This window comes from Polyodon spathula, chromosome 41, assembly GCF_017654505.1.
Source record: "Polyodon spathula isolate WHYD16114869_AA chromosome 41, ASM1765450v1, whole genome shotgun sequence".
Lineage (NCBI taxonomy): Eukaryota > Metazoa > Chordata > Actinopteri > Acipenseriformes > Polyodontidae > Polyodon > Polyodon spathula.
Genome location: NC_054574.1, coordinates 2,688,354 through 2,713,662, shown reverse-complemented (window position 1 = coordinate 2,713,662; position 25,309 = coordinate 2,688,354). Strand labels below are relative to the sequence as shown.

Genomic DNA, 25,309 nt, shown 5'->3' with positions numbered 1-25,309 from the left:
TTCTTTGCTGATCTTGACTGGAGTTTATTTTTTTGAGTCAACAGTATAGGGTGAGACAAGGATCAAGCTGTAATAAGATTAAATTAAATCATATTCCTTTTCTGATCAAATGTAATGTTATCACTTCTTTATTTACGAAAGGAATACTATTTAATCTTCCTTAATATAAGCATAAGCCTATGTACATTTTCAGTCTGGTACAATTTCTTCTATTAAACTATTAACTGTGATAAAGTAAAATATTTATAAAATACCTTATATAGCTATCACACGTATGCAACAGATAGCATTAATCGTTTCCTTTTTTGTTTCTAAAGCTTTGATTGTTAATGTTAATGCAGAGATGCCATCTTGTCAGCTAACTGCCCTCGAGGCCTCTTATCAGCTCACTCACAACAGTTGACCTATGAGGTCCTCAGTGCTGATAAGTCAATTATATTGTTTAACTGGCCTGTCACTTTCATCTCTTTGCTTCCGATGAACAATTAAATCTGCTCAAACAGTATCGCTTTTCTGCAGCAAGTGTGCCTAAGAAGATTAAAACATCTTGTTGTTTTCAAAGTGTAATGTAAATTCAGAAGACTTAATCAGAACTTAAATAAAAAAAAACATGCTGCATATTGTGAATAAGAATATATATATATATATATATATATATATATATATATATATATATATATATATATATATATATATATATATATATATACAGTGGCTTGCGAAAGTATTGACCCCCCTTGGCATTTTTCCTATTTTGTTGCCTTACAACCTGGAATTAAAATGGATCTTTTGGGGGTTTGTATCATTTGATTTACACAACATGCCTACCACTTTGAAGATGCAAAATATTTTTTATTGTGAAACAAACAAGAAAATAAGACAAAAAAAACAGAAAACTTGAGCGTGCATAAGTATTCCCCCCCCCCCCCCCCCCCCCAAAGTCAATACTTTGTAGAGCCACCTTTTGCAGCAATTACAGCTGTAAGGCTCTTGGGGTATGTATCTATAAGTTTGGCACATCTAGCCACTGAGATTTTTCTCCATTCTTCAAGGCAAAACTGCTCCAGCTCCTTCAAGTTGGATGGGTTCCACTGGTGTACAGCAATCTTTAAGTCATACCACAGATTCTCAATTGGATTGAGGTCTGGGCTTTGACTAGGCCATTCCAAGACATTTAAATGTTTCCCCTTAAACCACTCGAGTGTTGCTTTAGCAGTATGCTTAGGGTCATTGTCCTGCTGGAAGGTGAACCTCTGTCCCAGTCTCAAATCTCTGGAAGACTGAAACAGGTTTCCCTCAAGAATTTCCCTGTATTTAGCGCCATCCATCATTCCTTCAATTCTGACCAGTTTCCCAGTCCCTGCCGATGAAAAACATCCCCACAGCATGATGCTGCCACCACCATGCTTCACTGTGGGGATGGTGATGAGAGGTGTTGGGTTTGTGCCAGACATAGCGTTTTCCTTGATGGCCAAAAAGCTCAATTTTAGTCTCATCTGACCAGAGTACCTTCTTCCATATGTTTGGGGAGTCTCCCACATGCCTTTTGGCGAACACCAAATGTTTGCTTATTTTTTTCTTTAAGCAATGGCTTTTTTCTGGCCACTCTTCCGTAAAGCCCAGCTCTGTGGAGTGTACGGCTTAAAGTGGTCCTATGGACAGATACTCCAATCTCCGCTGTGGAGCTTTGCAGCTCCTTCAGGGTTATCTTTGGTCTCTTTGTTGCCTCTCTGATTAATGCCCTCCTTGCCTGGTCTGTGAGTTATGGTGGGCGGCCCTCTCTTGCCGGGTTTGTTGTGGTGCCATATTCTTTCCATTTTTTAATAAGGGCTTTAATGGTGCTCCATGGGATGTTCAAAGTTTCAGATATTTTTTAATAACCCAACCCTGATCTGTACTTCTCCACAACTTTGTCCCTGACCTGTTTGGAGAGCTCCTTGGTCTTCATGGTGCCGCTTGCTTGGTGGTGCCCCTTGCTTAGTGGTGCTGCAGACTCTGGGGCCTTTCAGAACAGGTGTATATATACTGAGATCATGTGACAGATCATGTGACACTTAGATTGCACACAGGTGGACTTTTTTAACTAATTATGTGACTTTTGAAGGTAATTGGTTGCACCAGATCTTATTTAGAGGCTTAATAGCAAAGGGGGTGAATATATATATACACAGTGGAATTAAGCTTTTTACTTCTGCTTAATGACACAATAGAAATCTAGAACTCCACTTCCTCTTGGAGGATGGTCGGCTTTGCTATTGGTAAGAATTACTAGGTTACACCTGTTTTGGGTGGAACCCCACGACGTGCCCACTATATTAATGTCTGTAACAATTGTTTCAGGGCTTGAATACCACCTGTCGACACCTGCAGGTTAACCTGCAGCTGTGTTGCTCAAGATTCTACCTGCTGAGACCTGTAAACTTGTAGATCTTACAGTATTGTCTTGCTTTGTACCTGACTGAAGTACCTGAAGAAGACTGACTTATTATTTTTAATTAGAAAACAAACCTTACAGCAGCCAGGCAGTGAAAGTAGCACAGCATGTAGAGCAATATGATTACAGATTGTTTGTTAAAACAGACCATGTGAAGTAGAATGTAGATATTCATATTAATGGACAGTGTTGTACTCAATGGGAAGGAAAGTTTCGTTCATATTCTGCCATGTTATTGTTGAACTCCTAATTAGTCATCATTTTCACTCACACAGCCTATGATATAAAAAGGTTTTTAATGGATTTGCAATTAATGAATGTGCCTAGGCCTATAGTAAAGTGTGGGTGCTGCTTTTCATGGGAGTGTCATGATCTATCTTGGTGTTCATATTTTTAATAATTAATTAATTAATAAAAATAACATTAAAAAACGGTGGTCTCATTTGTACAACAAATATCAAGCTGTATTTCACCACAATATTACTGAGTAATAAAAAAAAAAAAACGCTGCATTGCATTTGTAAATAGTATTTCAGAACTTAAGTAAAGCAGCTAGGCAGCTTTGCTAGATTTAAGTAAACGGTATCATTTGTGAAGGAAATTTTCCCAAGCTCCAGTATTCAAGAAAACAAAGGTTGGCCTCTTTCGCTGCAGCTGGCCTGCAGGATCACTAAGTTTAGTTCTCCGGAATGTAACACACACAGATTTAAGCCATTTTGTGAATGATCCCTCAATTTATTTTAAGGAGAACTGAAATAACGTAATTCTCGCAATGAAAAAAAAAAAAAAAACGTGACTGCAATTGAAGCAGTGACATTTGCATCTGTAAGCCTTGATCAAAACATCCTAAAGTGTTGCTTATGCAGCCACCTCTGGGCTGGAAAGTGAATTTAACTGCACTAAAGAGGGTATGATTTAAATGTGGTTTTCTTCTATAAGGCTGACTCCCTTGCTGGCAATGACAAAGACACTCCAACGCTGTACAGCAGGAACAACGCCAGCTAGGACTTTATTACACTTCTGAACGCTCAGCTTGGAGATAATTAAGAGTTGATATCTTGCACATGAAAATAACCCATTTAGCTTGGCTGCTGTGTTGCGCTTAAAGTGTTGGTTAGTGTTTGTCAACTCCTTTTAAAATGTCTCCAATCAAGTCTTATTCTTCTTTGTTCAGGTCTAAAAAGAGTCTGTTATTTCAGCCTATCTTCACAACTCATTCCTTTAGGCTTGGAATTAGTCTGGTTGGACTCTCTCAAAGGCCCTTTTGGTAATGTGGTGACCAGAATTGAAGTGTGGTCTCTCCAGTGTGTGTATGTATATATACAGAAAAACAACACCACCGGGATCGGGTCAACCCCATCGGCTTGGTATTAATTTACATTTTTAGACCCCTAAATCTTTTCGTGTTCAGTTCGGGCTTGTCTTGCAAATTTGATTGCAGACCGTAACAAGACCCAGAAGACACTGCAGAGGTGATCACTTGAGAACAAGGCACAGAAACGAAGAGCTTTCTTTAACCTAAAGTAGTACCGTGTGTTTATTTCAAAACTGCACGTTTGAGAACTATTCAACTATCCAACACGATTCAGAAAATTAATTTTACCCAAAGCCAATACCAGAAGATCAGACAACCCCTTCATGTCAAAGTGAGACTACTTTGAATTACCGAGTTTTCATTCCCCTAATGTGTCAAACTAGACTACTTTGGAAATAAAAAAAAAAAACTACCAAAAAACATATAATAAATACATTGCAGTTATATGCCTTTAAATACAATTATCAAACCAACTCATTTATTTATTTATTTATATTGTATTACTTAAAGCAAGTACTGTATTGTATTTAGCGGATGTTCATCTACAACTTTAAACACTCCATTATAAATCTAACATAAAACTATATTCTAATCATAGACCATATTTATTTTGTTTTCATCCATTCATGTAAAAGTGAAACTAGATGGGATTATTCTACAGGGTGGCCACAATTGTGTCAAACTATAAAAATGTTAATAAGGTAGCCAAATAAATACATTGCAGACCTACACTTTTAAATGACATTATCAAACCATCTGATTTATTTATTTACATTTCAGAAGTACAAAAACTTTTCTTCTTCAGATCGGCTATGGGTAAAGTGAATTTTCTGCATCACGATGGAGTCAATCGCAGCAGGAAAAGACTTCAGAGTTCTAAAAATTCAGCTTGGGTGATATGGCACCAGGAATAAGGAAGTGTGCCGGTTGTAAAATCTGGTCTAGACTGAACGTTCCTCCATGTCTTGTCCACTCTCCAGGCTGTGTCCCTTAAGTAAACTCTCTAAGAGTTATTGGAGATCTGTGTCCTTACAAAGTTAAACAGGATTAAAGAGTCTTTGAGTTTAGCACTGGAGATGATCGGATTTACAGAGTTGGTGTGGCAGTCAGCACTGTCTGAAACCCCATTAATCACAGCAATACAATCATTACCGTCATCCAGGAAGAACACTAGGGCCCTCGACACACCCAGCATGGTCTTATTGCCCTGCTGCAGCATGGGGATCATACACTGGGCGTTGGCTCACAGACTGAGGGAACAAGCAGACTTCACTTCTGAATTAACTGCAGCAAACAACATTCTGTAAATCTGACCTGTTTTGCACTCCCTTGAATAGTTCTCAAACATGGAGTTTTGAAATAAACACACTGTACTACTTTAGGTTAAAGAAAGCTCTTTGTTTCTGTGCCTTGTTCTCAGGTGATAACCTCAGCAACGTCTTCAGGGTCTTGTTACAGTCTGAAATCAAGCTGGTCAATAGGGGAAGCAGCTGGTTGGTTAAAAGACGCCATTGAAGGGGTGGAGACAATCTCACTCTCCAAGTGACCGAGCAACTGAAACCACGGCTTACAAACAGATTTCTGTAAGCAAGTGTAGTCCAATATGTTTTAAAATAAAAAAAAAAATAAACATGTTTCTTTCAAAACATTTGCAACATATATAACAAACCTACAGGTCTTGTGTTAGCTAGATGCCACTAGATAAGCAAACGAGATGTTAGTACCAAGGCTAAAATGTGATTTAGAGTATGGGTGTACAGACATCACGATAAATCCCTACAATGTAATACTCCCAATAACTGTTACAACCCAAGTTTATTCACAGGCCTCTCAATGCATATATTATATCTCTATAATAAAATGTTCAGTTGTATATGAATGCATTTATGGAGAGCATTTATTTGCTTCATGTTTTAAAAGAATACGAATTATGATTTTAAAGTAAGTAGTTATGTATGTCCTTCTTTGGCGAATATTGCATGAAAATATTAATCGCCGTTTGGTACAAAACACATCCTTTAAACATCATCTTAGACACTAAACCACAGATCACATAATTCAGGCATTTAAAACTTTAAACACCACACATACGCAACAGGTACCGCTTCAAGTTAATTTAGCCAATGATTCATCAAGCATAATGTTGCTGGGAAATGATATCTAAATAATCCCCCAAGGGCTAACTTCACTGCTTCCCTCATTACTGAATCCTTATTTAAATTCATTATTATCACAGCTCTGAAGAACTAGTCCGAGGCTTCAAAGCTGTGGTCAGAAAACTGGATGACTAGATTAGTTTCTTGTTAAATCTCTAGGCAATAGCACCAAGCCAGCTTGCATTGTTAAAAGTATAAATAGGAGCAATTCAACTGGTAATCAGCCAGCACACAAAAACAAGCTGTTTCTATTCAGATCTGTCTACTTCAGTAAGGTTCCTAGTAATGGTTTTCTAATAAAATGACTGCGGTAGGCGCATTAGGTCTTTATGTACTGTATACAGAGGTCTAACTGGCAAGGGACGCCTTTGGAACTAATTTGCTAAACTGCATAGCATTAGCATCTAAGTGTATTGCTTGAACCAATTGCCAGTCTGTAAGCAAGAATTAGATTCTACAGCATGTGAATAATCTTCAATGGCAATGCAGGTGCACTATAATGAGAATGCAGTTCGGTGCTAAGGCAACGACAACATAAAAACCTTTTATGAATGAGAGGAGGCCATTTGGCCCATCAATGCTCGGCTGGATCCTAGCAGCCGATTTATAAAACTCAAGTCAGCTCTAAAAGGATCCCAGTGATCCTTTGGTTAGGTAACCCATTCCGTACTCTTACCACTTTCTGTGGAAAGAAATAAGGTTACATTTGTCAGCTCCTTGTAAGTAATTAAGGCATCAATTATTTATACAGGTTAAGAAACCAACTGTATTTATGCGTACATTTGAGACTCCTGTACATAATATAGTGCTGGTATTAACATGATGTTTTTGAAGTTCCTTCAAAATGTCAACCAATAGCCAAATGTTCTTTAATTTGAATTACCTGGAAACACTAATTTGTACCATATTACAGTAAAAATGTTTACAAAATAAACCTGGTATCTCATCAAATGACCTATTAGTGAAAGAAACAATATTTGGTACAGAGCTTGTTAATCTCTTCAGAAGACCTCATCATGCCGTGGTTTGCTTTGCCTGATATGAAAAACAAACAGTCATTTCTTTCTATGCAGCCAAAGAGGTATTTAGTATTCAAGGCAAAGTCAAGAGCACTGCTGTGTGTGACACGTAGCAGCTCTAACAGCGTGACAAAGGGGTCGCCCCCTCTTTCCTTTCTGCAGCACGCAGGGCACCCAACGGGGGGTCGAGAGCAGCGCAGGGTACCCAACGGGGGGTCGAGAGCAGCCATTTCATTCACTCATGAGTTCTCAAACAAAAACGTGTCAACACGGGCAGCCGGCTTTACTCTATAATGCCACTCAAAAGTGAATGGAAAGTAATATTAATTCAGCCATTCCCAAGTTGTGTGGTATGTAGTCGGGTAGAATGACTGCTAATCGATTGGCTCTATTGGTACAGCTATTCTTTTGTAACACTTGTTGTTTGTGCAGTAGGATATATTTTACTGCTTGGATGTTTTTTAAACTATTCATTACTGTTCTAAAAAGTAATTTATATGTTAATGCATTGCAACTGCAACTGCACCATCTATCTTTATCTTCACAATTACTTCACAATCATGTTACTGTCACTTTTCTATTTGACTAGTAGACTCATCAGCTATTCAGTCCTGCACCTATATCTAAAGATACTTAAATATATACTTGTGGACAAATCGTCCATCAAACTTCTTCACATAAGACTTACCTGCAAGCCCAGGCTTGATGGAAATATCATTGGGCTTCAATCTCAGGACCTTGTGAAGATATGTGTCTCTGTTAAGGTGCTTTGACTATAAGTTCAGGAGCTGCTTTTGGCAGGAGCATATTTTAAGCCAAAATTAAAAATTAATATATAAATCAACAAATAAATATTTAAATATTTTAATAAATTTTACACTGTGTTGCTCCGAAGACACCAGTGTCAGTCAGAGCGAGTAGGCAGTATAATTTACATGACTGCCTGAACTCAAACAGTAATCACACCCCCTCCAGTCTAACCTAACCCACTGTTGATTCGTTACTGGTGTTCTATGCAATTGAAAAATGTATTTGAGACCAAGTCCTAACTAACAAGAGCTTCAGTTAGAACAGGAGTTTTCAACAGGGGTACACATATCCATGGGGCACTTCAAAGGGTCTCAGGGGATGACTCAGAAATGCACCAAAAAAAATGACAGGAAAAGAAAATAATGATCTTGAATTGATTTTTTAATGGTATTATATATCATCTCTAAACAGCACAAATATCGTGCACAAATATTTCATTTTAGTTTAGCAATCACCCACCTGTAATCATGTGTGATTTCCATTGAGTATATTTCCACTGTATTATTATCCGTCTATTCATCTGTGTGTTTATTTATTTGTTTTTCATGTTGGTATAAAATATCCTCAATAGAAGCCTGCTGAATAACGTTATGTGAACATCTTAAATTACATACAGCTTTGTAGTTTTCCAACACACTTTTATAAAATGGCTTTCTTATCTTAGTGGGTTTTAGTAACTTTAAAATTGCTGCTTTTATATTATTATGTGTATACTGTTATTTAAATCTGTTATTTAAATGGTCTGACTGTGGCAGTTGTGTGTGACATGCTATACCAATGTACTGTGGTTTGTTCTTTCTGCTATGTACTGCACAGTGCTGCGATACTTTTGCATAAAAAGCGGTATATTAATAAATAAATAAATATACTTAATTAAAAACTGACAATACTGAAAAATTTCAAAATCTAACACAAAATACGGTACTACTATTATGGCTTCTGGTAGACTTTTGAGAGATCATTTTGTAGTTTATTTGATTACATGATATTAAATAAAATATCTAAATTATGTTGCTCTGTTACAGTTACAGGTTGCTTGAACAAAATTTGTTACAGTAACTTATTACTTAAGAAAGTAGAAACAGTTACAAATAGTTTGGCCAGGCTGCAGCTCGAAATATATTCACTCTTTGCCTCATCTGATGCCATATTCTAGTTAGATGACATGACAAGCGTGTTAATGTACCATGTAAGACTTGCATTGTAACACACAGCGTTTTCTGATTTCCACTTTATGCATTGGCCATAGTCCTTTTATTAAATGTAACAAAAAGTAACTACACAATGTTTTCACATAAAATAGAATCAATTAGCATATACGGTCTGTCTGAAAAATGAACCATTACAAATACAAGTTACTGAAAAATGTAATCATATTGGAATCTGTTACTCCCCAGCACTCTTTAAAGATAAGGGTTTCAATATTTGCATATCCAAACTGCATTAAACACCAAGCCCAGATTGAGTTTAATCACTGATGTTGAATTACTGCTGCATGTGAACCCTTAGAGAATCAAACTCCTGAGGAAACGTTACAGTATAGCAGGCTAAAAGACCCTCAGGTAGACTATTCACTTCAGAAACAAATCTCTTCTCCAATACCCTCATGGATAGCTGTGACAGAGAAAGACTGAATCTTGGTTATAAATCTTCCTCCTGACCTGTGAGGGCGCTATATAAGGGAAACAGAGCAAGGATGGCTTGGCAGTTCATTCCAGGGTCAGTTGGAAGCCGACCATTCGGAAAGGGGGTGGAGTCACAATACCAGAAGTCATCGTCCTAATGCGATAGGTGACGTGTCAGTCATGGATTGGCGAACGCGTGACTGCACTCGCTGCCAAAGTGGTCGTGGCTGAGGGTATAGTAGGGGAGTGATGAAGCAGTCTGATCCTTTAGTTATGGTTACGCACAGACAGCTGTTTAACCATAAAATGCTGTGAGTGTTTTGTATTTGTTTGGTGTTACTAACTGCACTGGTCACTATTACTTGTGTATTCCCACAGGCACGAGCATCGTGAAAAGGACGCAGAGTCATGTCTGTACATTGCTGTACTTATTATTGTTTCAGGACTGAAACCCTGCATTGTTCAGTTGTGCAAATGCACATTGCTGTGTATTTGCCAGCACTTTTAGTTAACGGATGGAAGAGCCACAGTAAAGCTGCCTTGACTGTGAACATTGTTTGGTCATTTGTTACTGTGCACTGCATCATCACCTCTACACCTGCTCACTGCAAACCACTTTGCCACAATAGCACCCACTGCAGGTCCTTGTCATCAAACAACCCCACTGATTGGCACAATGTTGAAACAGAAGCAAAATTGTCATAATTATTAGGAACACAGGGAGTTATGGTGAAGCATATTTAAAAAGATGGCAAACCACGGTAAGTGTACCGTACTGTATAATCATGCATGGGTCCCTCTAGACAACTTCCAGCACCTTACAAAGTCTATGGTGTGTCAAGGCAGTGATCAGGCAAAAAGTAACCTGCAATTAGGTAAAATGCACTGTATTGTATAACCAATGGGAACATCATGGGTACAGTGCAAATTAACATGGGCAACTTTAATAAGGGGGTTTGTTATGTATTTAATATAGTTGTGTTATGGTTAGAATTGTTTTTAGAAATAAGTATTTATTCACCTTATGTCGTGGTTATGGTTGTATGCTGTCCGTGCCAACCAAATAAAATAAAATCTAAGAACATATCCAACACACGAAGCATAGCGGACAGAATATGGGATGGATGCAGACATGACAGGATGCTATAAATTATGGTGCATGATGCACAGTGGATGGGTAGATGAATGGACCAGTCTCCCTCGCCACTGCTGAATGATTTATCTACTTTCTCCAATGTACGGAAGACAGAGTACACTACAATAATAATATATTCTACTACAGGAGGAACTCATCCAAAAGCACATGGTGCTATCTAAATAATCCCAGTAAATCTTACCTAATATGTATAGCCCTCATTTCTTAGATTGGACATTTTCCTGCTGTATATGCAACATGCACACATTATGATGATGCTTTTTTAATAGTAAGTTATTTGAAGCTGTCACAGCTGAAAATGTAAGGAATGCTCCTTGCAGATACTTCACAGCTGCTCTCAATACAGAGAGACAGATATTCACTGCTGCTCTCAATACAGAGAGACAGATATTCACTGCTGCTCTCAATTCAGAGACAGATATTCACTGCTGCTCTCAGTACAGAGAGACAGATATTCACTGCTGCTCTCAATATAGAGAGACAGATATTCACTGCTGCTCTCAATACAGAGAGACAGATATTCACTGCTGCTCTCAATACAGAGAGACAGATATTCACTGCTGCTCTCAATACAGAGAGACAGATATTCACTGCTGCTCTCAATACAGAGAGACAGATATTCACTGCTGCTCTCAATACAGAGAGACAGATATTCACTGCTGCTCTCAATACAGAGAGACAGATATTCACTGCTGCTCTCAATACAGAGAGACAGATATTCACTGCTGCTCTCAATACAGAGAGACAGATATTCACTGCTGCTCTCAATACAGAGAGACAGATATTCACTGCTGCTCTCAATACAGAGAGACAGATATTCACTGCTGCTCTCAATACAGAGAGACAGATATTCACTGCTGCTCTCAATACAGAGAGACAGATATTCACTGCTGCTCTCAATACAGAGAGACAGATATTCACTGCTGCTCTCAATACAGAGAGACAGATATTCACTGCTGCTCTCAATACAAAGAGACAGATATTCACTGCTGCTCTCAACAGAGATAGATATTCACTGCTGCTCTCAATACAGAGAGACAGATATTCACTGCTGCTCTCAGTACAGAGAGACAGATATTCACTGCTGCTCTCAATACAGAGAGACAGATATTCACTGCTGCTCTCAATACAGAGAGACAGATATTCACTGCTGCTCTCAATACAGAGAGACAGATATTCACTGCTGCTCTCAATACAGAGAGACAGATATTCACTGCTGCTCTCAATACAGAGAGACAGATATTCACTGCTGCTCTCAATACAGAGAGACAGATATTCACTGCTGCTCTCAATACAGAGAGACAGATATTCACTGCTGCTCATAGAAGATGTTTTGAGACAACAAACATGTCTCTTTCATTGTGGAACTCGAAATATCGAAATAGATATTGCATTGGTTACAACACTGTCCAATAAAGTAATCCAATTTATTTATAAGAAACATTCACAAGAAAGCTGTAAACATTCTGTGTCCTATATTGTGTTACCGGACTTTGTATGTCGGAACATTTCAATAGTGTACAAAGCAATTTTGACTCTATTAAACAAGATCGAGCTATTGGATCTGCACAGATTTTCTAAAGCCAAAAGCTGTTTCATATAAAAAAGCAGGTTTAGATAAGTACAGAAGCAGTCCTATGCTGGCAATGCCCCCTCTGTAAAACTGAAATGACCCCCTGTAGGATGAAAACGTGCTGGTAATATGTTATGAGTAGCAATGATAATGTTTCATGGGACTGTTACCAAGGTCTGCCTAGCAACAGGACTGCCAATAAGGCCTGCTCCGCAAACTGCTGCCACTAACAGGAAATCAATCCCTGGGAAGCAGACACTGATGGGAGTAGGTTGCTAAGCCATCAACCATTTTAGACCTGAGGCTGGAACATACCAAGACAGTTAGAAGAAATGGACCAATAATACTAAGAAATAAGACATAGGTTGCAAGAAAAAAAAAGACATGTGGCCAGCTTGAATTGTAACACCTCATAAACTACTCAGGTGTGGCTAGAGTTAACCAAAGAACACAAACAGGCTTTCTAACATGTAATCTCATTGTTTAATATGGTGTAACTGCTGGGAACACGGGGCACTTCCAGAGAGACACGTGTTCAGGACTCCAGACCCGCACATCATCAAGGGTTACACCTTTTATATAATAGGTAACTGATCAATATCTTACCTTTGTTAAAGGCTAGTAGCTATATCATTATATATAATGATGATGTCTAGTATGTACTGTATGTAAACTTTCAAATAATAGAACCAATGGTTCTTGGACATGAATCATTATAAATGATAAAATAAGCTTCCTTACACCCCACCGGCCCCTTACCCTTGTTCTGCTAATGATGACTGTAGCTATTGTGTCTCCTTCCCTATGCTGGCATAAGAACCGCCTGCATTAACATTGCAAAACATCCCACACACAACAAAAGCAGACGTAGTTGTTTGATTACAACTCTAGAGAGGGATATAAATCAATACACTAAATAAAAGGACAACTCCTGATTCTGAACAGGCAGCAACAGAGTCTTCCTAAGATTCAAACCCCACAGGGGACACGCTTCAGGACTGAAGCTGTTCTTCTTCTGGTGCTGCTAATGGTTTAGTGTTGATGTAAAAGACACAAGCATGTTAGGAGGTCTCGCGTCCCATGATGACTCTGCAACCACTCTGTCAGATTGAAAAGTGGGAATGACCGATAGCTCTCCGCATGTTTAATCTGGTCAGATCTCAGGCAAAAGCAGTTGTAGATAATAAAATGCAGCGCCACCCTGTTATAACCCGGTTGTCGGGGTCCATAACGAATATTGGCATTTTTGTTTCTGAAATGCTTTAAAACGGTCAAATTAATATGGTAGCATACCGTGGAAAATGAAGGAAGGAGACACACAAACAGTGTTGCACATTCACACAGCAGCTTGTCTGACTCGGCTGTCAGCTCTGTCCGTGTTGATGTGGGATTTATGTCCCCGCCTACCCGGACATCAATCAGTCCAAGCTGAGGCCAGTTTACTGCTTCCCAGCTTACACCACTCTCATTTAAATGATATATTTTGTATAATAAACTGTAAATAAATAGCACAGAATCCAAGGACGTTTATACACACTTGTGTTGTTTTGTACTTGTTTTGTAACAGTAACAGACAATTTGTTTTTACTTTTAGAAAAAAAAATACATGGGCGCTTTACAAGTACTATATGTGCTAGTTTCAACTTAAATGGGTTTAAATACGGTAATGTAAAACAACAATAAAACCCAACGTTTGTGAGTCAAATTGCATTACGGGGTAAATGGAAGCCACGACTTTACCGTGTTATAATCGATTCCACACTATAATGGGGTAGCATTGGAGTTCCATAAATTTTCTATGCCAGGCACATGCATTCATTACATATGTCTCAAATGTGAAGCTTTCAAAGAAATTTGAGTCTATTGTACAGAAAATTGTAAAAGCATAGTAAAGCAAAGTAACAGTATACTGAGCACAGAAGACAATGAAACACAGAGAAGAAAGATATTATAGGGTACAAAATACCATAAACCATGTTACTATGCTTAATATAGGTATTACAAATGTACTGTACATGCAGTCTTTCAATAGTGTGCCCTGTCTTACTTCATAAGACTTGGCACACTTGTAAAAGAGCATAAGACACGCCTGTGTCTAACTGTGACAGTTATAATTGTCACTGTAAATTTCCCCCCAGCTTGGCTTTTCTGTCCTAATTTAATAAGCCAAGAAACCATATTTTAATTAACTTGGAAAATGAAAACTGTGCATTTGTCACACTTTAATAAACTGACTTTGAGCACCTTCCCTGTCTTTCTGCATGGCTGGGTACTCCCTCTCAACTGGCTGATTCAGTGCTCCCAGCAGTTAATCCATTTTTTGTTTTCTTCGTTTTTTATAAATACAAAAATGTACATTATTTTGCAGCCGATTTTCTCCCCAGTTTGGAATACTTCATTACATTCCCTCACGGAAGCAATTCCCCAGTTCAGGTTCACTGTGCGTCTTCCCATCCTCAACCAAACTGATTACCTCTTTACACCCAGGTTCTCGAGAGCGGATGTCAGAGAGCTGCCGGCCCCTGGAGGACAAAGGACAGCCCTGCACTCACTGGGAGCCTACTCAGTGGGGTCCACTGTAGAGCTATGAGGAGGACCCAATTTTGCCTCCCTAACCTGCAGGAGCACCAGAGTCAGTGCACCCACTGGAATGCCAGTGAAGACCAGCAACTGCATACAGCCAGGAACCTGCGCTCCCCTGACTGCATGACTCAACCTGCACACCACTCAGGGACCCACGCCATTTAGCCTGATATGATGTTTTTCCAAGCATTTAATTAAGTCAAAATACCTAGACAAATATGACGCCATCATCTGAATTGACGCACCATTTAACATTGCCAAAAATATTCAAAAGCAGTTCAGAACACAAAGACCTGATCAAGACTAGGAGAAGCCACCTCTGATAGCTGGCACATCACAATAGTTGGAGGAAAACCCTTGCAAACACTGTACAAAGATTCTTGGAATCTTTTTTCTTTATTATGCCTGTGAAAGAAAGGGAAAAAGGGTTGCCTTGATTGGTTATTTCTTGTACACTAATGGAAAAAGCACAGTTTCAAATTAGATGTATTTTTATAAACTATTATACAACATGACTACAGTGCTTCATGCAAGGTCTGACAATACAGAACAAAACCAAGTTGATAAGGATTTAATTGAGCAAATCTTCAAATAAGGAATAATTACTAAACCCGTTTTTTTTTTTTTTTTTTTTTTTTTTTTATCCTGCATAGACTTGGTGGTGTAGCTGGTTTTATAAAGAGTTCGGGGCCACATTAGTAACTACAAAACTGTTGCTACAATAACTGCTAGAATTGCAACAGTGGATTAACAATTGCCCTATCTGGAGTCCCACACCCTGTATATATTATATTATACTGCTACCACAGGCATGTTTTCAGATGTAGAGAAGACTTTCGTGCTTTCTCAATGCATATTGTCTTATTATATAACGTGCACATGATTTCAGTTTTATTTGAAGGCTTTTCCAAAGATCACTTTTTTTGCCTCTTCCTTTTTAATAATAGTGTCCTCAATGCATTGAATATGGTTCATATTAGATTAGGAAATTAATTGCTGATTGTACCTCTGTTAAAGTGGATCCTTCTAAGACAAGCTCAACATAGCAGCAAGTATATAGTCTACAGATGCAACCACACCTTGGCTACTCAGAGCCGCCTGTGGGGAGTATAGTAATATAAGAGGAGAGACATGTGTTTACAGTATTCTCATGGCTTGAAACTCATACTAGCCCTGCACTCAGCCCTGGCTTTCAGAATGACTGTACTCTCAATTAAGTAGAAATGATCAGGACCCTGGAGTTTCCTGTTAAATTGTTCCTCCCTTATAGCTGTCAGCAGCTGCATGCTGTGATGAGAAGTGCACTCCGTTCATTCACAGCAGACTAGCAAGGGCCTGATTGTTCAGGACCTGGTCATTTCAATAATATATCTAAACAAGGTGGGTTCTGAAACCCAGGATGGGATGCAGAGCTAGGGCACGTTCTAAGCCCTCTACAGCAAGTCTTTAGGATTACAATTGTTGAAATGCAGAATGCATGGCAGCACTGCTGTACAGCCAGGAGCTGAAAGAATCAGTACTGGAGCAGCCAATGCGGACAGGTCATAAATAAAGTCTTTAAGCTCTGTTAAAGTGTTGTAACCCATAATATCCCAGAGCACATAATGCAGTAGGGTGCTGGCTGAACCCCCTGAAGTGTAAATACAACCCAAAGCATACAGAAATTAAAGCAAAAAAATACAACTTCACACTGAAATGTCTCATGTCTAGAAAACGTAATAAAAAGGGCAGTTAATAAAAGTCCACGATCCAGTATTTCTGTCACGGGCGTAGCGATAACAAGCGGAAATCTGAAGGCACGGTAATCGATTACTTTACAATACAGTACAGAGTTGGCAGTATGGAGAAGTTCCTGGTGTTTTGTAAAGTCTTTTTAAAATTATTCTACGAAAATATCTTTATAAGACAAAATTTAAATAATATACTTGGTATTTTGCGAATATCAACGTTTTTAAATAGTTTATTTTAAATCATATGCAACACAATATACTTGTGATGTAGCATGACACAAATGATCTGGTCACTTTTTATGCTGTAACAGAAAAATAACTAATGTAAATGTAGCTACCTGATGTGTATAAAGTAAAATTAATACACGTTTTGTAATCAGTTTTACCCCTCTGTTTGAGATTCCCTGAATGCCCCCTCACTGCTAAAATTCACTCACCAATCTGGAGGTGTAAAGTTCAGCTACCAGCCTCCCTTTCTGCTGTCAAGCCAAAAGCTTCTTTTCACCAAACAAAGCAAGATTGTTGCCACACTGCTGAACCCCTGGAGTCCAAGCCCAGCCGCACTACTCTTTCCCTGGCCGAGTCGGGGTGTCACTGAAGCGAGATCACGTGGACTATCCCAAGCTGATTTACTACAGTGCAGAACCCCCCCTAGACCAAGATACCTTGGGGCATTTTTTTAACCCTCCTATTATGTTCAGAATTTAGGTTTATTTAGGAATCTGTTATGTTTTTTTTTGCAATTTCAAACTAATTTAAACAGCCTTAAATTGATTAACTGTTTTTATTTGTAAAGGTGTTACTCTTTTATGCTCTTTTAGTCCAGGAGCTGTGATAAAACTTGTTTGACTACCAACCTGGGAGCTTCTGATTTTGGAGTGTCTCTTCCAGGGAGATGCTGTTGCAATACTGACAGAGAAAAGTAGGCTCTGCCTTGTAGATATGTATTGTTTTTTTTTTTTTTTTTTTTTATACATATCTCCAGACAGGTGCAGCCATTTCTAGAAATAATAATAACATAACAAGTTAAAGAGGTTTGTTTTATTCCTGCACACAAATCTGTACAGATAAATGCCACGGTTCACAGAGACCCAAAAGATCTTATTTGCATAGATGACCTGTTCTAAAAAAAAAAAATAAACATCTTAAATGTTCTGTTTTCTGTGGATAAGTTCATTACCCCAACTTTGGAAAAGTCATAAAATATTATACAGAAAATGAAAAGAAAAATAGCATTTAAGCTAATTGGAAACTAGAGTCGGGTCAGATAGACCTGAAAACTAATAGAAGGGTTAAATATGTATTTCTCCAATACAAACAAAATACCCATTTGAAATGTTTGCCATTTTTGTTCTTTAAAAGAGCCTGAACTCCCGGAAGGCAGACGCACGGGCTGGCGCTCACATACCAATCTCTGCTTTTCCATCAACGCGTTTCCAATGGCAACCTCCTTCATGAGACTTTACAAAATTGACCAGAAGTACAGTACTGAAGATCTGCAAGGGGCGTTTGATAAATATTCAAAAAAATGACATACTCAAACTCACCTTTACCATAATGTGTTTTTTTCATATTGGAAAATCTTGGTGATGGCAATATTTACTAGTTAAGATTTACTGGAATTATTTGTACAAATATTATTCCCCAAAGTATTTTATTTGTACTACAACAGCTTTATATTAACTGATATTGTGTACTGTGGTATAGGCTAAAACCGATATTTGAAATCACCACTGTTGCAGATTATAGGAAGGCGTTTGATGTGCATATTATGTCATAAAGCTGTGTGAACCTGTGTGGCTGATGAGCTCTGATATTTATAATCAAGATCATGAAGCAAGCCGACAGTAACAGGGAGTAATCCCTGCTGATTCTGATGATAAATGTTTACACAAACCTAATGTGAAGCCCCCTAACAAGGTCATTAGAATAATAGCATTGTTCTGGATAATACCAACAGCCTTCATCACATATCTGCACTACTTTTATCTCCCTAAACTGTTACATGCATCAAAGGGAGAACATAATTGCAGATGGGGTAATGCCTACCACTGTCCTTGAGTGTGTAACACTTTGCTTTAGCCCCAGTATAAGATTTTGTTTGACGTCCACTGCCCGCTCTCATATGTGCATTCTTGAGGTTATTCGTTTTTGCAGGGTGCCTGGTTTCAGTATGTGATGTTTTTCAATCCTAAATGTATTTTTGTGCTGACTGATGGCTAGATAAAACAAAAGAATCTGCTGTGGACCGTGAAACATTTTTAATAGACTAATAAATCCCATTACTAGAAATCATTTTCAGTGTCTTTCAAATGAAGACTGGATGTAATTTATAATTGAAAATACATTTCCTCTGTCTAAGTTTTAACAAAATAATTGTTAATTGTCATTTTATCCTGTTAAACATCATATAAAATAGCCCATGCAGACATTTTTAGAAAGGATGTATTTATCACAGTACCATACCTTTAGCAACTATAGTGTGATTGAAGCTGGTCAATATGTGTTCAGACTGCTGTGTAATCTTGTATATAGGCACATGGCTAATGGAAAATGTACTGCTTTAGAATCTATACAGTACCATGTGCTCCTATGAAGATACTTGAAAATGGAAAGTGTGGGGCTGAGCTATTTAAAGATGCATTACTATACAATAGTGAATTAGGTAAACTAAAGGGGGGGGGTTGCAGGGGGGGCAGCAGATAAATGCTAAATTCCAAGGTATTCTGTACCTCCAGGAAACATTAAACTTGTGTGCATGAATTATTAGTGCAGGTCAAGCACCTTCAGAAAATAGAAAACTCATAAACAAATAAATATTTTAAAAGTTATTGAGACTGCCACAGTCTATATGCTAGAGATGCAAACGAGGTTGATCATGTGACATGATCCCTGCAGCACTATAAATCTATAGGAGCAGCACAATGCAAACAGTCTGCCAGTAATGCAGAAAGATCTAGCAGCATTCTAAAGAGGCAGGACAGTGGGGTGCACCTGGAGCGCAGGGTAAGAGAATGTCTAAAATCTTCCAGGCACTGACTACAGACCTTCCGGACAGTAAAAGGTGGGGGGACACGTAGTGTGAGCAACATTGCCGGTTGCAAAGAGGATTTCTTACACACAGCACTGTTTTAAAACAAACATTTCTTTCTTTTTTGTTTATTGGAAACATTTTAAACATGCCTCTTGTTTTGAGTGTTTTTTCATAAGCATTTTCAGTACTTTAGGGAAACATGCTTTTTAAAATCTTAGTGCAATCACACTTTCTTTTAACTGCAACTTTATCACAGAAAAAAAAACCTTACATTTAATTCATTTTCGTATTAACCTGTTTGTTAGTTGTAATTGGACCCATTGACCATCTAAAGGAACAAGTCCCAACATTAAAACGTGTAAATACAGAAAGGTGACTCCGAGACAGTACATCATACTGAACGACTGAACAAAGCCCAGGTGAACGCCAAGCATGATTTTCCAGCTGTGACATTAAACTCCAGGTCTTTGGATAGAGGAGAATGGAATAAGCCACTGGCAAGGGAAATTAATACTCAAAGGTTAAAAGGTTACAACATAAATCAGTCCTTGACGGCAGCCATTCTGCACAGTTATCTTACAAAGCTTTCGATGTCACATTTTACTGCCAAGGGGGGATTTTCTATTTAAATAATGGCATTCATTGATTCCGTTTACGAGCTGCTGCTGCAAATGTAGTTTTAATATATATATATATATATATATATATATATATATATATATATATATATATATATACACATATACACACACACACACACACACACACACACACACACACACACACACACACACACACACATATATTACATATATATATATATATATATATATATATATATATATATATATATATATATATATATATATACACACACACACACAGGTATATTCAGTTTGCTGAAAGTCAGAAGAAAAACAGAAAAACCCAAATACAGTCTGACCAGATAACAACATTATAAAATACTGGACTACCGTCTTCCATATTCGGAAAAACGAATAATAACAAGCCAACTGCACTGTCAGTATAAAGACACTATACTATGAATGATGTTCCAGGAACATGTATGTAAATGTTTCTCATCCAGGTAAACCTAACCTGTTCAAGAAGCCCTTGAAGCATTCTAGAATGGGTAAACCCATTTAGGAATTGGATGGTTTTTTTAGGTACAAAAATGCCTGCCCAATATTGAAACATATTCTTTAAAAAGGGTAAAGGTGATTACATTTCAATCAATTTAAGAGAAGCAAAATCGAAAACAGATTTTGAAAAATATGTGAAACATGCAATGTATCTTTTTTCACTATTTTGGTTCCCTTAAAACAGAGAATTACTTAATTCTCATTTCAGATTTTAAGGAAGCGTGATAATTAATGGAATTTAGTGGTAGATAAATATAATGTACAATTTAAGCTTATAAACATGTAATGGTAAAGCTACTGATACTCAAAGCCCACTGTTCTTAATAACAGAAAGAGTCGACCTTTATTGCTGCGTGTGCTTATCCCGTTCCCTTCAAAAATATATAACATTAAAGAACAATTCTATCAAGTTCAGTACCAATATAACTATAACGTTTCTTTGTTTTGTTTCAGAAAAATAAGGCTTAGTACACAATATCTTTCTTTGCACTCTACAATGGGTCGAATGCTCGACTGGCGCACAGAATTCAATAGAAACTTTTACAAACTCGGAACACCTATTGGCAGGTTACTATTGCACCTACTTCAAATAAAAGTGCACGTTAAATAGTAAGGTCACGTGGCTCAAAATCAGCGTTATTTACTGTACTGCTCTGCAGATTGCAAACGCCTTGAACTCACTGCATCCCTCATTTATGAAACCTAACTGGCCCGTATACATCAGATGCTTCATGTCAAGTCACTACAATCTTTATAATGGTGTTACACTATATCGGGTAGCTACCTTTACTGTTATTATTAGATGTACCTATTTGTACATTTCCTTTAAATTACTTGCTTTTACATAACCCTAAAATTGTATTTATTCGTCTCTGTTTTTGCACCCAGAATTCCCACTTAAATAAGCGCCCCTCAAACTGGATACCGAGCCACTTGTCTGCGGACAGCAGCCTCTGCAAGATCTGCGGAAAAGGGTTCGTCGTGGTGACTGATTTAAGACAAAACAACTGTGTCGATTATTATGCTTAGTGAGGTTAACTAGGTGAGCAATACGGAATAAACTGCAGCTAGTTTTACAACAAGGGAAAATCCCAACTATTTATTTATTTATTTATTTATTTATTTATTTATGTATTTATTTATATCTGGGAGAGCAGCTGTTTTATTTTCCTGTACAGCTACATTTAATAAACAGGTCGTGTTCTGTGCATATTCATTTTCCAAACAAAAACTGTTTTTCACGTACGTTTGAAGGGAGAGCAATTTTATTTAACCAAATGTTCAAGTATAATACAACATTATAATTATATGTGAAATATATGTGCCATTCTACCCACACTGCAATGACCCCCCCCCCCCCCCCCCCCCCCAAAAAAAAAAAAAAAAAAACATTTAGCAGCGTTAGTGTAAAACATTATTTTGTGTGGAATGAACGTGGGGGGTGCTGCTAGGTCGCTTTCAATACGGGCGCGCCACCGCCTTGTGGCGGGATGCAGTGTGTAAGAATCCAGTTAGCATTTCATACTTCTAACCCAAATACACGTACTCGTCCTAACTGCAGTTGCATGACCGTATTCTAAACACTGAGCATATTATAACAATGAAGGCTACAATACTGCTCAAAGGTTACACGGGTAAGAAACAGCAGTTCCACAATCCCCAATGCATAACGAAGATAAAAAGAAAAATGAAGTAAACAAGGACGTGCGTGAGCAGGGCATCGTGATATAGGGTCGCCGCTCTCTTCAATCATTATCGCTCCCTATTGCTGAAATGCATGCGCGAAACCAATGGAGACTAGAAGCCACTCGTGGGATGTAACCTAACTAGGAATATCCTCCCATCCCACAACACACTTTTTAATTGTGTTTTTAAAGACCTAGATAGATGAAATGGTAACAGTATGAGTCCATAGATGATAGAGAAAGAGAATGAGAAGTGATACCTTTCATTGGACTAACTAAATAATAATTATTCACAAGTTTTCAAGACATCACAGGTCTCTTCTTCGGGTGAAAGTAGGAAAAAGCCTCAATTTTAAAGACCCAAATTCTTAAGCAGTTCTGTAGCCAGTGCACGTATCAGCCCTGGCGCTGTAATGCCATTCATTTCGCGGCTGTGAGTGTTTCTCATGAGGCGGAATTGTTCCGTTTAAAAAGTGCACTTACCCGTGGCTATGAGCGCAGTGACAGACAGCAAGACAGTTCCACGGGAAAGTCTTCGGATGCGCATCGTAGCCATTGTAGTAAATCCACAATACCGTAATATAATCATATCAAGCGACCTTCTCGTCCGTAAACGTGTTTTTGAATAATGAAATAGTTTATGGCAATGCAGTAGTAAGACGTGAGTGATTATTTTGAGGGAAGCACGGGGTAGTTATTTCCAAGCCCGTTAACCATACATGTGAATTCCAACGATCACAGGTTTTCTTATACTCTATGCTAATGCTTTCTTCGGTATTGGCTTGCGGGTTTCGACAGTAGCGGTGAAACCACGGCTTCCAAGCTGAGCAAATTATTCATTGGCCCTCCCGTGTTGCATCAGTATCCAAAAATGTTTATAACTTTCCACACGGCAGTGCAATCCGCTGCCGCAGTGACTATAAATCTGCGTTTCAACGGAAGCCAACTTTGATTTCCACTATGAAGTCGAGCCCAGTGAGGGCGTGGGGTTTCCACGGCGCGCGCCTCTGCGAGCCACCCGCGGACAGCGGTCTTTATTAAAGTTCCACAGTGCGAGACGGCAGGGAGACATCAGCAATGCGTGAAACTCACTCCTCAACCCCACTCGAGTCGGGAGTGCACACCAGGATCAGATCGATTTTATTTTTAATTTGACTTTTTTAAAAAAAAAGTCATCAAAGCCACTAAAGAGGTCGGCATTGGTTTTTGTCTTGCTGTGTTTATATTTCCAGTTGTTGTTGTTTTGCGGATCACTTCTCTTACTTCAGCAAGGCAACTGTGCAATTTTCACATGCACAGCTGTACTACATACAAAGCAGCTGCTAGACAGAAAGCTGCAGAGCATGGTGTAGTTCCATCTCAGTGAGAAATTAAAACTCTTTCACGTTCGAGTGCATTGCTTTAATGAACTGAGAGATTTAGGTTCTCACTTTGCCATCATACCATCCAAAAGAGAGATCTCTGCTCTCCCTCTGTCTCTCCTCAAACCAGTCCCAGGGTTTTCCTGTGCTTGGTGTTCAGTTACCGTGCGTTTCTCTGCTGGTCGCTTTAATCCCTTTCATTGTGTACTGAATAAACTGACTAGGATGTCAGATCTCACTTTAGCAGGCGCAAACCGCGGCCACGTGATGCGCGCTATCTGGCGCGTCCCCGACAACCCCTCAGTCAAGGCTCGTGCACGGCGCCAGTCCCCGACCAGCTCCTTCAGTTGCAGGAGAGAGAGCGGAGATAATTATCTGAAGTAGAATTTCATTTGGGATAAAATGGCTTGAAAGAGAGTATAATTAATGGTACAAACGGGTTTGTTGTTTAAACGAATTAATCTAGTACCCTAATTGAATTTAATTTAATGTAAAGCGTTTAGAATTAGCTCACTGCGTATGAATCGGACAAAATTAGTATGTAGAGAAGTCGTTGCGCAAATAATTTCAAGCTATTTGCCTTGAAGGGGAATGTGTTGCTTTGGTAAGGAAGATTCTGAGCATGGAGAATCTGCAGCTTTCTGTCTAGCAGCTGCGTTGTATGTAGTATAGATATAAAACGGTATATGTATGTTGAGGTATAGATTTGAACGCCCCGTCTTGAAACACTGAGTTTTATTTACACAGTAATCTCTTCTTAAAGTTTTGTTTATTTATTTATTTATTTTTATGCAATTCAATTAAAGCCCTGTTATTCAGTGTCTGCTTTGATTTATGTTGTGCGATTCTTTACTGTTTTTAATTTAATTATGCATTCAAACAAATAAAATGAAATAAATGAACCCCCCCCCATCTATGTAGTTTTTGCCTGTGAATTTCATGTTCATGAAAAAGGGACAATTGTACTGGTTACATGGGAGTGTTCCTGTCACAGCTCAGAGAGAGAGAGAAAGAGAAAGAGAAAGAGAAAGAGCTCCAGACAGCTCAATCCTGACCTGGACACCCTCAGCCTGCCATTCAGTCCTGGGCCTCTCAAGCAGAGGCTGACAACTGCCTGTGTGTTCTGTGATGTTGATCACATTAATCTACACAAAATTAAGACCATCAGACAAATTACACCTATGTCCTATACCTTGAACCCTGCTGAGATAAAAGAAAAAAGGCACAGGCTAGTGAATTCAATTCCACTTATGCCCCAACCAGACCCAATCTTGCAGGGGTTCATTTGATTTAGTTACTGAGGGTATTTTTCCATGATAAAGTTAATACAGTAAGTAGCTTGCTGCATACGATTTTGAACACAGAGGTAACTTTGGTATTAAAAGGGCATTTTTTCCTTATGACGGGCAGTGTTGTGGATTACACTGCCGTTACGGATTCTGTCCTGTACCCTGTCGATGAGATGAGAAGAGGTTCAAAGCTCTAAAACCACCAATGGCTATTTTGCACTGTGGTTAAGAGGCATTCTTGCTTGCTTGCGTTAACAGGGTCGCCTGTTTTGCGCCTGGCCTCTGCCCTGTTACAGTTAGATTGTGCCATTTCACATCACTAAACAAACACAAACAGAAGAGCTTCGGTCTAAAAACAAGCAGCTTCCTGAGGCTCCAAATAGGGACCAGAGCAATT

At 38.5% G+C, this 25,309-nt stretch overlaps 1 protein-coding gene across 1 annotated transcript in view; it reads right to left on the bottom strand.

The window, feature by feature from the left end:
• The window catches only part of LOC121305076 (transmembrane protein 132E-like), a 139,726-nt gene extending 115,879 nt beyond the window's left edge, over positions 1-23,847 (bottom strand). The window contains exon 1 of the mRNA XM_041236604.1: positions 22,746-23,847. Coding sequence (XP_041092538.1) covers positions 22,746-22,851 — 106 coding nt within the window. The 5' untranslated portion in view covers positions 22,852-23,847. The remainder of the gene's footprint in view (positions 1-22,745) is intronic.
• Between the last annotated feature and the right edge of the window lie 1,462 nt (positions 23,848-25,309).